Below are 18395 nucleotides of genomic sequence, written 5' to 3' on the forward strand. Positions count from 1 at the left end.
ATCTCCCCCTCCAAGTAGGCCCATCTCTCCTTGCCTTGTCTGTAGATATCTGATAAGTACACAGATGACAGCTGTGTGCAAACCACCCATATTCCTGCCATTACCTTTGTTTGCAGAAGGAGATTCAATTAGGGACAAATGCCACCTCTGGGGTGTAGTCCTTCCTTTAACTAGATTGGTGCTTCCTGGGGTCAAGTGATTGGGAGAAGATGGTATAGTTCTACAGTTTGTGCTACCCAGACATTTTTAATGATGGTCTTAAATCTCAAGGTAAAAGCAGGGATTCATCTGAGTTGAGAAATAAACAGGAAATTTACTTACATCCTCTTTGAAAAAACATAGTTTAAGTGGCTCCTAAGTGAATGATTCCTCACTGAGAAAATCAGAGAAAACACATTTTGAATCTTGGAGCAGAATGGCCATAAGCCTCTCTAAGGAGGTTGTTGGAATTATTTTATGGTTTATGGGTTCTTGACTCCCTGACACCAATGTTGGAGAAAGTTCAAGGACATCAAATGGAGTTCCTGAATGGGATATGCTACCTAATGTAGGCTAAAAGTGGCTGGAAAAAATGCTGGAATTGCACATCAGTGCGTGTGAAATGAACACTGTCAATAAATCTGTTCTTGGGACCAGCAGGTGGCGTGGTGACTAAGGTGCTGGATACTCCCCTGGCTGACCATGGTTCGAGTCCTGGACCTGGTGGCTTGCTTTCTGTTTCCCTCTCTCTATCTCTCTCTGCTCATATTAAGAATAAATAAATAAATAAATAAAATTTAAAAAGTAATTATTTAAATAAATAAATGAATAAATACATCTGTTCTTGACTCAAACCAAAATATATTTCTGTTGAACTCAGGTCCCATATCAGGACCAATGAGGGAGGGCAGACATCTCATGAAGTCCACCAATGCACATTTGCAAAGATGAGCTCTGAAGAGCTTCAATTCATCCCCCACATCATGCCAGGGAGCCAACTAAACTGGCACATTTGAAAGGACTCATAGACAGCTCATTAAATCTGTACTGCTCACTTATTAATTTCTGCTAATTGCTTCATTGGGGGAGATGTTATTAGTATGGATTTCATCTTCAAAAACAATTTTGTCTGAGAAATAGAAGTACAAATACACATATGTGCACACACACGTAAACCTCCCCCCCCCCATGCACCCCCACACACATACTGGCCAAGATTCCAACAAATCCTTCAAAACCTCACACTCTCTCCATATTGATAGTACACAGTTATTCATAAACATATCCTTACTGATGTGAAATTGTTTCATAATTCTTAACAGAAGGAAATCAATCACCAGACAGTATACCATCTCTCCTTTTCAACAAGTCATTTTCCTTCAAAAATAATTTGTAAAAAAACCCAGAAATGCAGACTATGTTCTTCCATAACCAGTCTTCTCCACCCTGTCTTGCCCCTCGCCAACCAGCACAAAAAGAAAATACAAAACTGATTTATTAGAAGCAGAGCACTGTTGCAGCCCTTGGCTGAATCACTGTTTATGTCTATAATGCTGCTGAAACAGGAAGCTCTAAAAATCACTCAACCATTATTTCTCTCAGAGGCTTTTTCTGATTGATAGTCTTCTGTCCTGACCAAAAGAACTCCTTCCACCAAATCCAAGCCTCCTGGCAAGGAAAGGGTAGAGGGTGGGTGGAGACAGGTACAGCTTCTGCTCATCAACTATAAAATGCTGCTCATACAAATAGCCACAATGTAAAAAAGCTGTCTGACACCATCAGCAAGGCCTGCCACTTCATAAAATCAGTAAGCAACCCATGAAGGAATACATTGTGAAACTCCTTGTTCCAGGCACAAGGAGTTTTCAAAAAAGCCTTTTTCTTTGGTCTCTGCCATCGTGAGGCCACCGCAGGCTTTCATCAGGGACAGGAGCAACTTGGTTTAAGAAAGTGTTGCTACCCTGTACTGGCAAATGTAAAACAGAATGGAAACCTGATCTTGAGAGATGAATTCTACATGAACTCACAAACACAAGCTTGTGACCTGCCATCCAGAGAAATATCTGAAGCCTGGTGTGTCAGAAGCTAGGCCTTTTAAAAATCTATACGAAGGGAATTTTAAAAGTTTGTGGCCAGGTGGATGACGGCACAGCAGCAAAAGGCATGCTCTGCAAGGCTGACCCCCATGGGAGGATTCCAGGATTGTATCTGAACACCTCCCTGAGTACTCTGGACATGTGCATGCTGGCTGAAGGTGGGGATGGGTCTCGACATTGGAACCCTATTGGGATGGTGTCTCTCTTGCTTGTGGAAGAAATGAATATATATGTGTGTATATATATGTATATATAATGTACATATATACATATATATACATATATATATATATTTAAGTTTGTGAAAAATAGAATTAAAAAATGAGTTTATTTTGGTACAATGAATTTTGAAATCTATGACTAATGTTTTTATAGCATGTTTTTTCCATGAACTTTTGGAAGACCCTCCCTTTCATATTTTCTTTTCATTTTTCCTTCCTTCCTCCTCTTTCTTTCCTTCTTTCTTCTTTTTTTTTTTTTTTTTTTTAAGATTTTGGCCATAAGGCACATGTGCTTGCCAGAGAGAAACAGTGAGAGGGAAAGTGAGAAATTACTCCCCAGAGGGGATGGTCCCTCTGCAATCCCTTCATTTCCATTTTCCTTCTGTGATTTTGGGCATGTACACACATGGGCTTGGCGTGATTTTCAAGCTGCCAGGTCTAGGATTTGACCATGATCAGCCATGTGGGCTTTCAGTATCTCAACCACCACTCTACCTGCTGACCCCAAAGACTCCCTCATATTTTCTCACACTGAAATATAAAAAAATTTCAATATTTATATTAATTTAAAATGCAGACCAATAAGGAAAGATTTTTAAAAGGGGAGGGGAAAAATGGGAGAGTTTGTTTTAGTATAATTCATGTCTTTTTCTCATATTCTCTCCAGAAGATCTGCCTGTCAGCTTATATTGTTAAATATTATTCATAAAACAACTGTGGGGTTGTCAGATTTCTCCACCCTGTTATGTGAATTTGTGATTGAATGGAGATTGACATGGATCCTCTAATAATATTGTGAGTTATTCAGATCATCTCTCAGCAACAGCTGCTACATAAGGACACATCTCTTTTCATTTAGAATACCAGTACAGTTTATCCTTTACTAAAAGGACCTTCTCATCATCTCAACCACAGTCTTCCACTCTCCTGAAAGGCAACCTCCCCAAACCGTTTCCCAAACAATGTAGAAAATGAAAATGCCTTAAGTAGCCAATGTTACACAAATATGCACTAACCCAGATTGTGACAGGATAAATATTATGTCTGGGAAGACATTCATAGCAAGAACATAATGAAGGAATTTCATTTTATAAAAGCATTGGGAAAGGGTACTATTTTGAGAGGGGTCAAGATTAAAGTTACCAGGGAGGTCAACATAAACACAAATTCCACCAGGAAATGAAACCCGGGCCTGACGGAACCCAGAACGTTTGGCCTCAAGGGCTGGGGCTCAGTAGCCAGGAGGTGATGAAAGTGCTAGAGATGAGGTTGTCTTTTCCAAGACCAAACAGGGCCCTTTCCATTGACAAGCGAGCATGTGCATGTACCCTGATGACGGTGCAAAGGCCTAGGCTAGCGGTTTCCTAATTAAATAATCAGGTCATGGCTACACTGAAATCAGGGATTACCAAAACAGCATGGGGTGCAAGAAAAAGTCTACCTCATTTGTTCATTTACATGCTAATTTCCCAAGTTATCTACTGTGAGCAGCAGGTGCCAGGCTGGCCCTTTATGGTTAATGCGAAATTCCAAATGTGCAGATGTCTGGGACCCATGAATCCCTAGAAGGTTCACATAGGAGCTTCAGTGGACCTGGAAACTGAAATTGTCCACAGATTTTTGTGTTTAAATGCACATGTGCATTTTCCCCTTTCCTTTACAAAGGATTCTCAAAATTATCTATGATGCTTCTAAAACATTCAAATCATATCTTTAGAAAAATTAGAAGGGGGGCCCGCAGGTGGTATGCTGTTTGAGGAGCTGGACTCCCACATGACTGACAGTGGTCCGAGTCCTGGACCTGACAGCTTGAAACTCATGCCGGGCACGTGTGTACATGCCCAGAATCCCAAGAAGAAAATGGAGGAGAAGGGTCTGCATCCCCCTGGGAGGTGATTTCTCACTGTCCCTCTTACTGTCTGTCTCTCCAGAAAATGAACAAGTCTAATGGCAAAAAACTTTAAAAAAAAAACAAAAAAAAAACGGAAAAAGAAAAATCAGAAGGAAATGTGCAATGGAGTCTCTTCCCCTGTTTATGACATTGTTAAGGGCTTGGTCTGGTAGGTTTCTTCTTTGGTTCTAAATGGAAAAATTAAAGCCATGCTCATGGATTGATCAATCCTTTTCCAACCAGTTAAGTACTCTGACATGGATGAAGCTCTCACAGATTTCACTGCTGAAATTTCGTAATGTCTCTCAGGCGAAGCCACGATGTATTTCCTTACACCTCTGAAAATATCGGTAGCATCCACATCAACTGCAGATGTAAACTGATGTAAAATGTTGAACTAATTAATCTCACCAAAAAGAATTTCTTTTGATCCTGAACTTGGATGTTCTGGAAGTGAGGGGTATCCCCAGACAACGTGGTTAAAGTGTGAGTTGTGCCGAACAACCACCTGTGTGCTCACACAGCCTCTTCATTTCAGTCCGACTTCTCAGGGCTCTCTCTTATCTCCTGGGAGCTGCTATCTTTTCTATTGTAAAGAAATGCTGGGTTTACATGGAGATTCTGAATCAAAGAGAGAAACATTCCAAGAGGGAGATATATCTAGAACAAGATTTAAACTGCCAGGGAAAACTCAGTGGGCATGAAAGAGAAGGAAGACCGTTCAGCTGCTGAGGCCTTCGCTAATATATTTAGGGACCCATGTAGTCTGCAAGGCCATAAAAGCCGGACAGGCAGGTTTTCCCAGTTGCAGGCTGAACCCGGGGTTAGGAACTGTGCTTCTGGACATCCGCCAGCATCCAGACAGATCAGTTTCGTAGAACAGGAAAAAACCCTTCGTGTTCAACCCCTGGCAATTTCTGCAAGGTTTTGATCCACATGGACTGCAACTGGTAAAAGAAAACGGAGCTTCCTTTCTAACTTTCTTTCTGCACAGAGCACCAGGTCCCTCTAAGAATCCATCAGAGCAGGGGCTTTTGACAGAATTCAAAATTAGCCTTGAAACCTGTGGATGAGCTAGTAGCTAGGACCTTCTGGGCTGCTGTGTGGTATATTGATGCCAAGGGTATATTTTTGAAAACAGAAAATGAAGCAGTAGATAGTCTTAAGATCACTTCATTAAGCATAATGAACTTTTAAAGGACGAGATTCAGTGAGGAAGGTTAAGACTATAATCAAAATTAGTGAGACTTGGCTTCTCTCTTCCTAATGGGAAGAGAAAGAAAGAGTGAAAGATAGAGAAGAGGACAGAAGGAGGGAACAAAGGAAAGAAAGAAGGAAGGAAGGAAGGAAGGAAGGAAGGAAAGAAGGAAGGAAGGAAGGAGAGAAAAGAATCTGACAGCCTTTGATGTTGACATTTACACTGAAAGAGCAAAATCAAATTGTAGTTTATGTCTATGGAGTGGAATTATAAGACGGAGTCAGACAGGGCCTCTTGACAGCTGATTTTTGTCTTGTAGCACTGACCAAAAGAAAAAATTTATGTGTGTGTATGTATCACTCAAGAACCACAATATATATGATAACCATAATTGTACCAAATATTCAATTATGGTTCCTGTATTTTTTTTTTATTGCTGATTATTACTCTTAGGCAGGAAAATCTGTTTAAAACAAATAATGTCCACTTATGGCATTTCAATTTATTTTCTCATTTCAGAATATAAAAAGCTTTGGTTGCAACTATTTCGCTTTTTGGGGTTTATGCAAACTCAAGGGCATACTGGCATATATCAGGCAGCCAAACGCAAACAATCCACACCTTGGGGAAACAGTTCACTGTTACCCAAGTAAACACAAGCACCTATTAGTCACCCACTCAAAAACAGGAATGGCCAATGAGGGATGAGGTATCAACTCTCCATGCCAGAAAAGAAATCATGCTACTTTCAAAATCTCAGTTTTTATTGTCACCGACTTTCTGTGCATTGCCAGAAAGCCACTACTGAACTTCACATGGGAAAATGTCATTGGCAGGGACCATTAAATATTCTTCAAAACTTTTATAACCAAAATCTATGTACAGAACCACATAGATGCATATTATGATAAAAATACTTCCTTGGGAAAAGCAACCAAATGATACTCAGCCATCAATTCTTAATAGCACAAATCCACAAAACTGAATTAAGATCGTCAGCTTGGCGGGTGAGCATGGACCGGGTTGTGTGGCCTTTGTTTTTTATTGGCTTCTCACCCACTCTGCCAGCTACTCATCCAACGCCTTCAAGAGGTTTTCTAAACACACATCTCTGAATCATAATGCAAGTTCCATTTACTGAAAGGTGGGGACTTTTAATATAACAAGTGAACCTATTTAATGACTTATGCTTTTATATCTTACAGCATCACTCATGCTTTCAATAAGTGGATATAATTTTCTTTGCATTACCCTATTATTAACACAGTACAATGAACATATATTTTCAATCACATTGTAAGTTTTTACATTTTTTCCAGCTATAATTCTATTATGAAAATGCTCCAAATAGCTCGGATGACAGAAAAAAAAGCCAAAAACATCAAAACACCATTACTCTTCCCCTCTTTGACTAATCAAATTCCCTGAGAATGCAGACTTTTTTTATAGTCTTGAATGCATTTATTATTCTTACATTTTAAATATCTTTTGGTTGGTCCTTCTATTATTTTTTAATACAAGAGTTATTACTGTTATTTAGGTATTTATCAAAAGTTTTTTAAATTATACTTGAAATAGCTTATTCATGAATTTAATACCATATCATAAAAATAAGACTTTCAGAACAAACTATTCAACCTCCTTTAATTAAACTTTCAGTACTTGTGAGTGTCTATAAAATACAACTTAGGTTCTTACAATGCAGAAAAAACACAATATTTTAAAATGACTGGAAACCAGAGGAGATTTAAATGAACCTAGATTCCTCTTCTGTTCTGTTCTACTTTGATAGTGGGCTAAAGGCAAAGAAAAATAAAACTATACAAATAGAACTAATGCAACAATCCATTTGGACAATCCCACCTCTAATATTTTTAGTACATAAAGTATTAACCAGGCCCAACCTGCCCCCTAAATAATAATGAAACATTCAAAAGAAGGTCAAATTAACCAGATGATTTTGACATTATTTCTCCGTATTTTACCACAAAAAGATCATCATGCTTGACATTGTATTCCCATATCATACATTAGTCATTCCTTAAAATAATAAGAGATGATCATTTGAAATTCTATCATCCATCACTTAGAGCACATGGATCGTAAATTAAAGGCTTCCATTAAATAGATATTTGAATATTATCAAGAGAAGACCCACATTATGCCCCCATTGTTTCTAACATGGTAAGTTTTATATGTTTATGTTTTAGTAAAAATTGAAGGAGTTTCTTTAAATTCTACAGTTCATGTTTTCAGGTTCTAAATCAATTTTAAACCAATTCAGCAACATAAAGCAATAATACAGGTAGATTCTGTTAAAAACATTAAACGTTTCAATATACTTTTTTTTTAAAGTCTGACATAGCAGCAATAACAAGGAAAATCATGTTTTGAGGGATTCCATCACGGAAATTGCTATAAGTTCTGAAATTTGGGTTTGTTGCCATAAATATTATGGCATCACAGCAATTGTTAGAAATTCTGAAATTTGGGTTTGTTGCCAAAATAATTATAAATAAATATTTTGTTTCAAGTTCTGTTTGACAGATACATACCTCTTCCACTCCGACCGACAAACCTGAGGTCATTGAATCGTGCGACTTGGTTCTTCATGGCCGCAGTGGCATTTCTCAGCTCAGCCGAGTAGTTTTCATCATTGCCGGCCATCACGGTGACCAGGGTGCCATCCGGTACGTCCCCCAGAGCCACCACCTACACAGCAGTCAGGATCAAATGCAGATATCAGGAGTACTGTAACACATTGCTATGTCATTTGTGCCATAATTGTTCCAAAATTACATGCACATAAAATGACACCTTTTAGTTTACAGAGGAATTACAATCACAACTTAGGCAAAACAGCAGCAAACTTATTAATGGGAAGATTTGTTTCAAACTTATTAATGTAAAGATTTGTTTTTAATTTTTTAAATGACACTATGCATAGCTAAATATTAACTTTCAAATAAAAAAATTACTAAATCCATCTAATAAAGCTGCATAAGGTCAGACAGCACAGTTGGGGCAAGATTAACAATAGCAAGGGCTAGGAAGGGCCATGCCATCTCATACAACCATCTCTTCTTAACTTCCTTATTTGAGAAATAGAATGTCTTGTGTTTCTGAATATACAACCTAACCTACCTTTTACTTGCTCAGACATCTGCTGACACTCACAGGGCCCAGACTTTACTGTTAGATGCTTCAGTTTATTTCTGTTAAAATGAAATTCTATCTTTGCTGATGATTCTTGAATGACTTAAACTGTCACTTTGCAATTGATCTGTGATCTCTCCTATTCACTTCTGTTATTCCGAGTTTCACTAGCAGTTAATTCTAGCATTGAAGGAAAAAATATATCAGAAATGTATGCTTTATTTACGACTAATTACAAAATCAATAGAGCTCAGAGAAAAGGGGCAGTCACTGTTCTATACTCTCCTCAATTCAGGGATGGAACTAGGTTGCATTTTGTATCTGTGAGTTCCAAAGACGTATTAATTATGTCCTGATAGATGAGTGATCTGGATAAGAAATTTTTTTATGTAATCGAATAGGTATGGATTTCTTATCACAGCTATTAAAGAAAATCAGTACATAAATATTTCTGAGATTCAACTAATAAAAAAATAGTAACTTCCAGGTAAAATGCTTTGACATAATAAGGCCTGAAGATGCTTCATGCAATAGTACTCATTTCTTGTCCATCATTTGACTCTTTTAGAGACTATTTTTGGAGGGGTCTGGACATATATTGTTGGCTCTGTTTCCATTGTTTCTCTTTTTCAAAGTGGTCACAGACTTGCAAATCAAAATGCTTCCAGTTGTATTTGTTCCTACCATTTCTAGGATTCTCTATGGTACTTTCTGAGTCAGTAGTGAAATTTATATTACTCATTCCAATTATATAATCATATTTTGGTTGTTGTTTTTGGGTTGGTATTAATAAAGCGTTTCTTAATTTGCTGTTATTATTTCTTCCCCTGTTTTCTGCCCTCAATTTGTACCTAATAATTGCCGTATAATTTTTTGCAGTACCTATATTTTCAGTCCTTTACTGTATGTAATTAAGGTTGCCATAGGCTTACTTGGATGATAGACTCAAAGTCATCTTTCTCAAAATTCTCCTCCATTGTCTGCTTAGTCATGGGCCTGTCCTGTGTCTTCCAGATGACTATCTATTGTTTTTATTCATTACGCCTACGTTAGCTCTTGGGTTCTAAGGAGGACGACAAAGAAAATGAACCAACTCACTCAGAAGGAGAAATGAACATTTGACCCCAAAATTACATCAGACCAACCTACTCTCATAGTAATAGGTAGGTTTTTTCCACAGTCTATTTTATCCAACTGGCACCGTCAGACAAGGTCTAGGCCTCTTATCTCTCTTTTTAATCCTTTCATTCCAATAGTTAGACATGTTTTCTATAAAGGAGATTTTGAAATGCTGCTATTTATTCTCCAAGTACCCTCTAATTAGGTATTCAGTTCCCATGATAAGTGTGTTTGTTGCCATTTAATTAAGAGCAGTAATATGACAATTACCTTTTGTTTCAAAAGACATCATTGAAATAAATCTCTCTCATCAGTTATTCGATTATTGTTACCTTCCTTTCTATTTCCACATGTGTTTTACTCTGCTCTTTTTAGTCTCTTAAAAATTTTCCCATTTTTTTCACCATTTTCACTTCCTTCTATAAAATTAGCTAACAGTGTTGAAATGCCTTCCTTTGACTTCCTCATCCCCATCTCCCAGTGGTGACCCAGGCTTCTCTATTTTAATTTAACATTCAGCGAGTATACAGGGACTGGATCAGCTCCATGGTTTTCAAACTGAATAACTCATTGTTGGGACTGAATCTGTAAAGAGGTTAAAATAAATAAGTCTTGTTTTATAACTTCCACAATGTATTTTAAATTACCTTCCTCCTACTGCCATGCTGTTCCTAGGCTCCATGTCTGAGCCTCTCTCATCTCTCCAGTACTGTTCCCATTAGTGATTTGGCAAACTTGTAAGACTTTTCCCAAGTAGAAACAAATACAGAATAAAATTATCACGGTAACTAAATAAGAAAAGGTTGTTGATATTGGATTTAAGAATTTAAAAAAAAAAAGAGGAATTAGCTCTCACTCTTTGTTTTTCTTTGTTCTTTTTAATGTAGTGTAAATCAAAGATATTTAGACACTCACATATCAGTTACTTGCCCTTTTATTGATCTCTGAGAGTTTTTTCTTTTTTTTTTGGCGAGGGGTAGAAAGGAGACCAAATTAAATCTATGAAAATGTCATTAATAATGTATACCACCCAATTATTAAGCATATTTAAACTTGGCTAAATTTTTTAAAGTTTAAAACTAACAGGTCTGCTGATTTAATACAGATTTTGTCACTGAAGTTAATGAAAAAAAATCTAACTTTAAATAGAAAAAAAGAAGCAATTGGAATGAAAAGCTATAAACAATAGGTAAGGGAACACAAACATTTACATTTTAACACAGACCAAACAGACAAGAAGGGACTTGTTGGCCAAAGATATCGCATATTTTGTTTTACTTCTCTGTTTTTAAAGTATCAGGAAGTTGGGCAAAATATCAACTCTCCTATGTACGCCATGGACCTCCCAATACTGTTCTTGGCTAGTCTGTTCACAGTTCAAATTGGCTTTTTAAACCAATTCTAATTAGGTTGAAATTGCAGTTACAATTCATTTACTTTCAATCCCTTAATCTTTCATTGTTTCAAAGAAAGCTGTGGAGTGGAACACAGAATTCAGCAGAGATGGCATTTAATGCATAGCTAGGGAATGTGATCTTGTCCATAGAAATGCTACTTACTTCTATTTCTTTTTTATAGAAAGCATATTACTAACAGTACCCATGGCCTCTGAACTTCCCTACTGAAGGCATGTTTATGTCTTTGGACTCTAGTGTACCACAGCCTAAACAAACTATATTATTATAGCATTATAAAAATATATCTCAAGTCATCCAAACAGCTTTTTAGACTGCTTCTGTGAGTACTGGGAAACACAGCAAATTTACCTTTTATCAGTAATATCTATCTTTCCTACGCTAAAATAAAGTTGTTCCATGGGAGGAAAGGGGTGCGAGGAGGACAGATTGGGGTTCAGGATAAGCAATTAGGATGATTTTACTCTAGTTTAAAGAGAATTCACAATTAGAAATCTCCCTTTAGTTCTAAAGATCAAAGCAAAGGATTTTATGCATATAGTTTCAGAAGACTCCAAGAGAAGTACTTAAATGTTCTTTTCATCAATATCATCACTTTATCATTTCACATTTTCTCCTCTTTATGATAGAGAATGTAATAATTCTTTACTGATCAACTTTCTGAAGAGATTACCTGAGGCTTATCTAGAATCTAAATTTTGAAATAATCATTCTATAGAAACTGCTTGGGAGGTGGCTGGGTAGATGGGTAAGTACTGAATGAAGCCAAGACACAGAGAAAATCGACCTGGCATGAAGGAAGGTTTTGAAGTTCAGCCTGCTTCCATCCCTAACCTTTCCGCTTGCTCTCACTGGAAATTCTCTGCTCCTTTAGTTCTGTAGTGAGGAGGTCTCTTTGAGGAAGAGGTTTCTCTTATGAGGACTGAGTGGTGACAAGTATTAATCAAGTAATCTGATTTTTTGGCTACCCCCAAATGGTCTCAAGAGACCCACTCAAGAGACCTCGCACTTCTGTCAAGAGATTTACACATTGGTCTTAGTAGCCTACAGACTATTACTTGGTAAAACAAAGATTTTGTTTTAAAGTGAATTGTCAAAAGTCATTTTTAAAAGGAAGCCTCCAAGGTTATTATGATTCCTGCTCAAAGGAATTCTCTGATGGCTCATAAAAGCAATTAGTATGATTTTTCATTCCTTTAGAAGAAAAAGAAATACCTTTATTTATGTGGTAGCTATAGAATTTATAACCCTCCAACTCCTAAAGAGTCCTTATTAGTTATCTGATGTTTTGATATATTTGAATGTGGGTTCCCTGGCAGATGAGAGAGTGCAGAAGACCCTGATCTTCCTCCAAAGGAAGCATCAAGTCCCTTAGAGTACTGTTAGTGTCAGGGACACCTTTGCTTGGTGATCAGCCTGTCTCCTCTCTGCTCCTATCTGAAAGTGACCCAGGGTCCCAACCCTGTCATCTAGCCTCAGGGAGGGTGAGCAAGTGCATTCACCTGCAGAGTCTGTTCATGTAAAGGGATTAGAATGATTTAAAATGGAAATGTGATTGAACCCAAATCTAAATAAATAGAGGATGGGAAGGACTAGAGTCAAGCGGCTGTTCCCCTTATCCTCATTTCTGTCCCCTTCTCACAAAAACAAACAAAACAAACCCACCACCAAACGCTGCTTTCAGAAAAGGCAGTGGAAAACGAGGCAATTGTATAGACATAACCAATTGCAAATTTTGTTCTGCTTCATAAATCACCATCTAAATTTAGAAAATGTTACATTGCTTAAAAATAAAATATTCCAACAGTGATTTTTAAATAACTCAATATTCATTGTAACTAGGTCAAGATCCGGCCAAAGTCTAAACTTTTGTATAGAGGCTTATTTAACTAGATTTTTTTTTTTAAAAAAATAAGGACCCAATCTTTACAGCTTCAATCACCTTTCATTAGCCCTTTAAATGGACAGGAAATGACTGTTCTAAAGTCCTAAAAAGCTGTACCTTTCTTAAACCCACCAAAACCAGAAGAACAGAATCTCCACCGCAGAAATGAAAGTCCTATTGCTTATTGCCAGAGTAGTAGGGTGGTTGTTTAAAAACGCCCGAGGTTGTTTATATATCCCTGTTAAAGGCCAAGGTTTTTAAAGGCAGCTAAAAGCTACGGAAAGATCGAGGATGAAAAATGAACCGAGACCTCTTGAGCTGCTGGGCAGATGTTGCTGGTCCACGTTGTCCTCTCTCCACTAACAGGAAAACGGACGGATTGGACCTCGGGGCTCTCAGAAGACAGCCCTGGTCACCTTTCTCTGCCCTGGGCTTAATCTAGGGGAGCCGGCGATAACGTTCAGAAGGGTTCCAGGGGAAGAAATAGGATTCTCTACCTGTAGCCTCTGTCAGGAGTAGGCCAGAAGCTCAAAAAACTGTTCAGAAAACTTTCGCAAACTTGACAACGCCCGCCGGTGGACTTTGGACATGCAAATTCCTACAGCACGGTTAAAGAAGGATGGCGAGGGAGGGAGATCCCTGACAGCTTCCCTTGTCTCTGATCCGAAGGTATACAACTATCTGTCTTATTTCCTGATGGCTTCATTTCAGGGAGACAAAACTGGGTGATAATCCAGACTGGGGGCAACGGTATGGAGTTATAAACCCCCCTCGGGTTAAAAAAATAAGGACCCAATCTTTACATCAATCACCTGCTTTCATTAGCCCTTTAAATGGACAGGAAATGACTGTTCTAAAGTCCTAAAAAGCTGTACCTTTCTTAAACCCACCAAAACCAGAAGAACAGAATCTCCACCGCAGAAATGAAAGTCCTATTGCTTATTGCCAGAGTAGTAGGGTGGTTGTTTAAAAACGCCCGAGGTTGTTTATATATCCCTGTTAAAGGCCAAGGTTTTTAAAGGCAGCTAAAAGCTACGGAAAGATCGAGGATGAAAAATGAACCGAGACCTCTTGAGCTGCTGGGCAGATGTTGCTGGTCCACGTTGTCCTCTCTCCACTAACAGGAAAACGGACGGATTGGACCTCGGGGCTCTCAGAAGACAGCCCTGGTCACCTTTCTCTGCCCTGGGCTTAATCTAGGGGAGCCGGCGATAACGTTCAGAAGGGTTCCAGGGGAAGAAATAGGATTCTCTACCTGTAGCCTCTGTCAGGAGTAGGCCAGAAGCTCAAAAAACTGTTCAGAAAACTTTCGCAAACTTGACAACGCCCGCCGGTGGACTTTGGACATGCAAATTCCTACAGCACGGTTAAAGAAGGATGGCGAGGGAGGGAGATCCCTGACAGCTTCCCTTGTCTCTGATCCGAAGGTATACAACTATCTGTCTTATTTCCTGATGGCTTCATTTCAGGGAGACAAAACTGGGTGATAATCCAGACTGGGGGCAACGGTATGGAGTTATAAACCCCCCTCGGGTTATAACTTCACCGACATTGTATCAAAGGTAAGGCCCCAGTCAGTGAGGTCCCCATTGCCCCTCAGTCCATTTCTTTGGGAGAATCCTGACTTTTTAGCCTTCCCTGGAGGCCTCCCTGCTGGGCTGAGGCTGGGGTCTCTCCCTAAGGTCGCCAGGGCAATGTGGCATCCCTGGCATCCCAAGCGCACCCAGATAGACCAGGGACAGCGGGGAGAAACACCCGCCCCGCCTGCCTAGTCGCTGCCCTCCTCGGGCGCCAGGCTCCCGACCGGCCTCCTCCGCCTCCAGCACCCTCTCCAAGCCAAGTACCTTGAAAGCGATGGGCAGGGTCTTGTTGCAACGCCAGTGCGTGGGCAGCACGGAGCAGAGGAAGTTGGGGCTGTCGGTGCGCACCAGCTCGCCGGGGTGGTCGGCCAGCACCTCCACCATGCTGCGGTCGCCGCTCCTCAGCTTGCCGGCCAGGGCGGCGCCGGCGTCCGGAGCGCCCAGCGGTAGCGCCTCGCTCATCTTGCCCGGGCTCAGCGCGGTGGAAGGCGGCGTGAAGCGGCGGCTCGTGCTGGCATCTACGGGGATACGCATCACAACAAGCCGATTGAGTTAGGATCCTGCAAACAGCTCCTACCAGTCGGCGACAGGGGAGCAGATCTTCAGTAAGAAGCTCCTGGGAGACCAACATACAAGTTCAGGGGCTTTATTACCGTGGGGGGCTTGCGGGAGGGGGACCAAGTAACTAACAGTCCAAGAAGGGGGGGTGTTCTAGTTATGCCGATTGGCCTCAGACTCAGGTAGGGCTCCTAGCAACTGACCGCTTAGTACATTAAAAAGTGTGCGCCCAGAATCCAAAGTCAAATGGCAAAGAGTCTATCTTCTTCTGAGTCTGGCTTTGAGAGTTTAAGTTCAGTCTTTCAGCTGTTACCAAAGTTCTCGGAGGCAAAATTTCCATACACTTCCTAAAATATTTATGCGACGAGCAAAACGACCAGCAAATACATGATTAAGGAGCTCCAGTGGTTAATTGTCCGGCAGTGTTTTGCAGGTGACTTTTGTCTAAAGTCCCAACACAACACAAAATACAGGAGGAGTGTCTTCCATACACAGTTCCACTTTTATCGTGCAAAACTGTCTTCAGTCCTCTAAAGCAAGAGCTGAGACTTCCAAAGGTCGTGCCACTAATGTATGTGCACGTATATATAAATATATACATAGGCTCTACTTCATAAAATATTTACAATACAATCTGTAGAGAATTTAAACACAAAAGAAATCCATTAATGTTCGCTGCAGCTTTTTTTTTTTAAAGTAGCCTTGAAATTCAGCTTCAGTGGTTAGAGCAGGACTGGGCTAGAAGTATTTGTGTTCTCTCAGTAAATTCTGGCAAAATGTTCAGAAATTCGGCCTTTCAAACACCTCTAGCTAATCTTTAAAAAAAAAAAAAAAGTCAAAGTCCATGACAGAGTACAACTCTCCACTTCTGAGAACTTGGGTTTGGGGATGTTGGTTAAGTCTGTGGCTGATCCTGCGGTTTGGTGGGAGTTTGGCAGCAGCGGAGTCACACACACGCAGACACGCACTCTTCGGAAGCCAGCCACTGTCTACATCGGGTCGGCGGTCAGCCTCGATTTGGGCAGTAGCGAGACGATCTTCCTCCAACGTCGCCCCAGTGCCTGGCGGTTAGCTGCTCCGACGCACAAGTACCCACTAACACCACATAACCGCAGCAGGTGGAGCGGGCCTTAAGAGGCGACTCCGCAGCGCAGAAGGAAACAGACCGGGTAGGTCGGGTTACACACGCACGTACACACTACCACGCACACTCAACTTCACGGCTCGCCTCGAACCACAGCACACTTTCTCCCGCAGTTGTCAAAGGAAACAATCAGGGGAAAGTTCACAACCAGGAAAGAAGTTGAAACATCCAGCTAAAAAGCCAGTTAATTGAAAATTAAGAAATAATAAATTTAAAACGAAAGGTCCAACGCAGGTCAAGGAGACGCAGCAAAGGTTGACTTTCTTCTGGCGTCCCCACCAGCCTGGGGAAGAGCTGCCTGCCGGCGCAGGGCTGGGCAGCGTGGTGCCCTGGCTGTGTCCGGCCGCGGGGCGCCCGTCCCACCCGCGCCCGCTGGCTCTATGAATGAGAGTGCCTGGAAATGAACGTGCTTTTACTGTAAGCCCGGCCCGAGGAATTCCATTCCCTCAGCTCGTTTGCATAGGGCGGTCGGGCCAATCACAGGCCTTTCCGGTATCAGCCAGGGCGCGGCTCGAAATCTGTGGCTTGCCGCCGCCCCCCCCCGCCGCCCCCGCGCGCTACTGTATGCAGCCCCGGCAGGGAGTCGGAGGCCTCCGCAGCCACCTCCGCGCTGGCCGCGCACCCGCACCTACACGGAACCACGAACACACACGCACGAGCTCTCAGGCTTGCCCCAGGCCCCTCCCAGTGCAGACCCCGGCCCTGCATCAACGCGAGGCTCTCGGTAGCGCAGTTGCCCGCCTTAGGGCAGCAGCGCGCAGCGGCGCCACAGGAGGCTACGGCCGGGGGGACGGAGGAGGAGAGAGGCCCAGCCTTCCTGGGGACGACTCGACTCACGCGCCCTGCCAGGAAAGGCCCCAGCCCGGAGACCCTGCGAGCCCTGGAGACTCAGCAGCCGCCGAGAGACTCCCGGGACTCGGGCGACTCTGGCCCTGCGCGACCACCCACACTAAGCCTCAGCTTCCTGGGCAGGGTTGGGATTCGGCAGCAGGGGGCTTAGGGCCTGGCTTGAGAGAGGCTTTGCGCGCGCTCTCGGGTCTGTTGGCAGCTCCATTGGAGGGTGGCTCATTTAAATGAGAACAGGCGCTCCACAATTTGGTTTTGTGTTTTAAGCTTTTTCTCTTGGTTTGTTTGCTTTAACTGGTATTTTGCGCCGCGTCGGGGCTGCGGCTTTATAACGCAGCGCGCCCCGTTCTGGCTGAATGTGCTTAGCGAGTAGAGGAGTTTCCTGTTAAGACCCCCAAAGAATCAGCTCCTTTAAAGAAAGTTGATAGCATCCGCTCAGCTTGCTCCCAGTCCCCCAGCGTCGGCTCCCGCAAAGGCAGCGCAGAAGTCTTGCCCCGGGGCCCAGGCGCTGCCCGCCCAAGCCGGAGCCTCCCGGGTCGATCCAGCCCTGCACCTAGTCTACAGCTCCCCGGAAATGGCCCTGGCTCCTCTGCCTGCCCCCGGACGAGTGGCCCCAGGCACTGAACCCACTCTGACTCTACGCGAAGGCGGGAACTCCCCCTGCGCCTGTCCCTGCGGCGCCGCGGGCATTTTCGCGGAGCTTACAGGTCGCCGCCCCCGGGCCGGCGAGCCTGGCCCCTCCTGCCCCCTCCCTGGCGGACCTCCCCCGCCTCACCGAGACTCCGCCTTCCTCCACCGCTCCCCTGAGGGGCCCTTCATCCCCTAGGGAACTTCTCACCCACTCCCCGGGGATCCTCACCCCTCCCCACAGCGGGGCTCCTAGTTCCCCGCCACGGGCGCCTTCCCCTTCCCCACGGAGTCCCTCGACTTCACTTCCCCCTGCGGGACCCTTCCTGCCACCTCTCCCCGCGGGCGCCGGGCTGGGGTGCTAGGGGCCGCTACTGCGCCGAGACTGTCCTCCGGCGCTGCCGCTGGGCCCGAAGGAGGGGGCGGCCGAGGCGGTCACAGTGTTGGAGCCTTTCCTCGCCGCCCAGGCCACTTCCTTCGCCCCAGGCCTTGAGAGGGGGCAGCAGCGGAACTCGCTCCACGCCTCGGGCGGCCGCGCTGTGCGCCTGGGACACCCCGACGGCGCCGGGCTGCGCCGGCCCAGCTCGCTGCCTTAGGGTAGCTGTTTTAAGAACTGAAGTTTGGGAGAAACGTTGGAAAACGGCGGCGGAGCCCACTTGAGCCTCCGCGTCCCGCCTCAG

At 42.8% G+C, this 18395-nt stretch overlaps 1 protein-coding gene across 1 annotated transcript in view; it reads right to left on the reverse strand.

Moving 5' to 3' along the window:
* LOC102496134 (runt-related transcription factor 1) overlaps positions 1 to 18395 on the reverse strand; it is a gene marked incomplete at its 3' end in the record, with an annotated part of 291565 nt that overhangs the window by 98900 nt on the left and 174270 nt on the right. The window contains exons 4-5 of the mRNA XM_027773948.1: positions 14805 to 15058; positions 7941 to 8097 (exon numbers count right to left, since the gene is read on the reverse strand). Of these exons, the coding sequence (XP_027629749.1) occupies positions 7941 to 8097; positions 14805 to 15058 (411 nt within the window). The remainder of the gene's footprint in view (positions 1 to 7940; positions 8098 to 14804; positions 15059 to 18395) is intronic.

Source organism: Tupaia chinensis, unplaced genomic scaffold (genome assembly GCF_000334495.1).
Source record: "Tupaia chinensis unplaced genomic scaffold, TupChi_1.0 Scaffold000392_1, whole genome shotgun sequence".
NCBI classification, from domain to species: domain Eukaryota; kingdom Metazoa; phylum Chordata; class Mammalia; order Scandentia; family Tupaiidae; genus Tupaia; species Tupaia belangeri.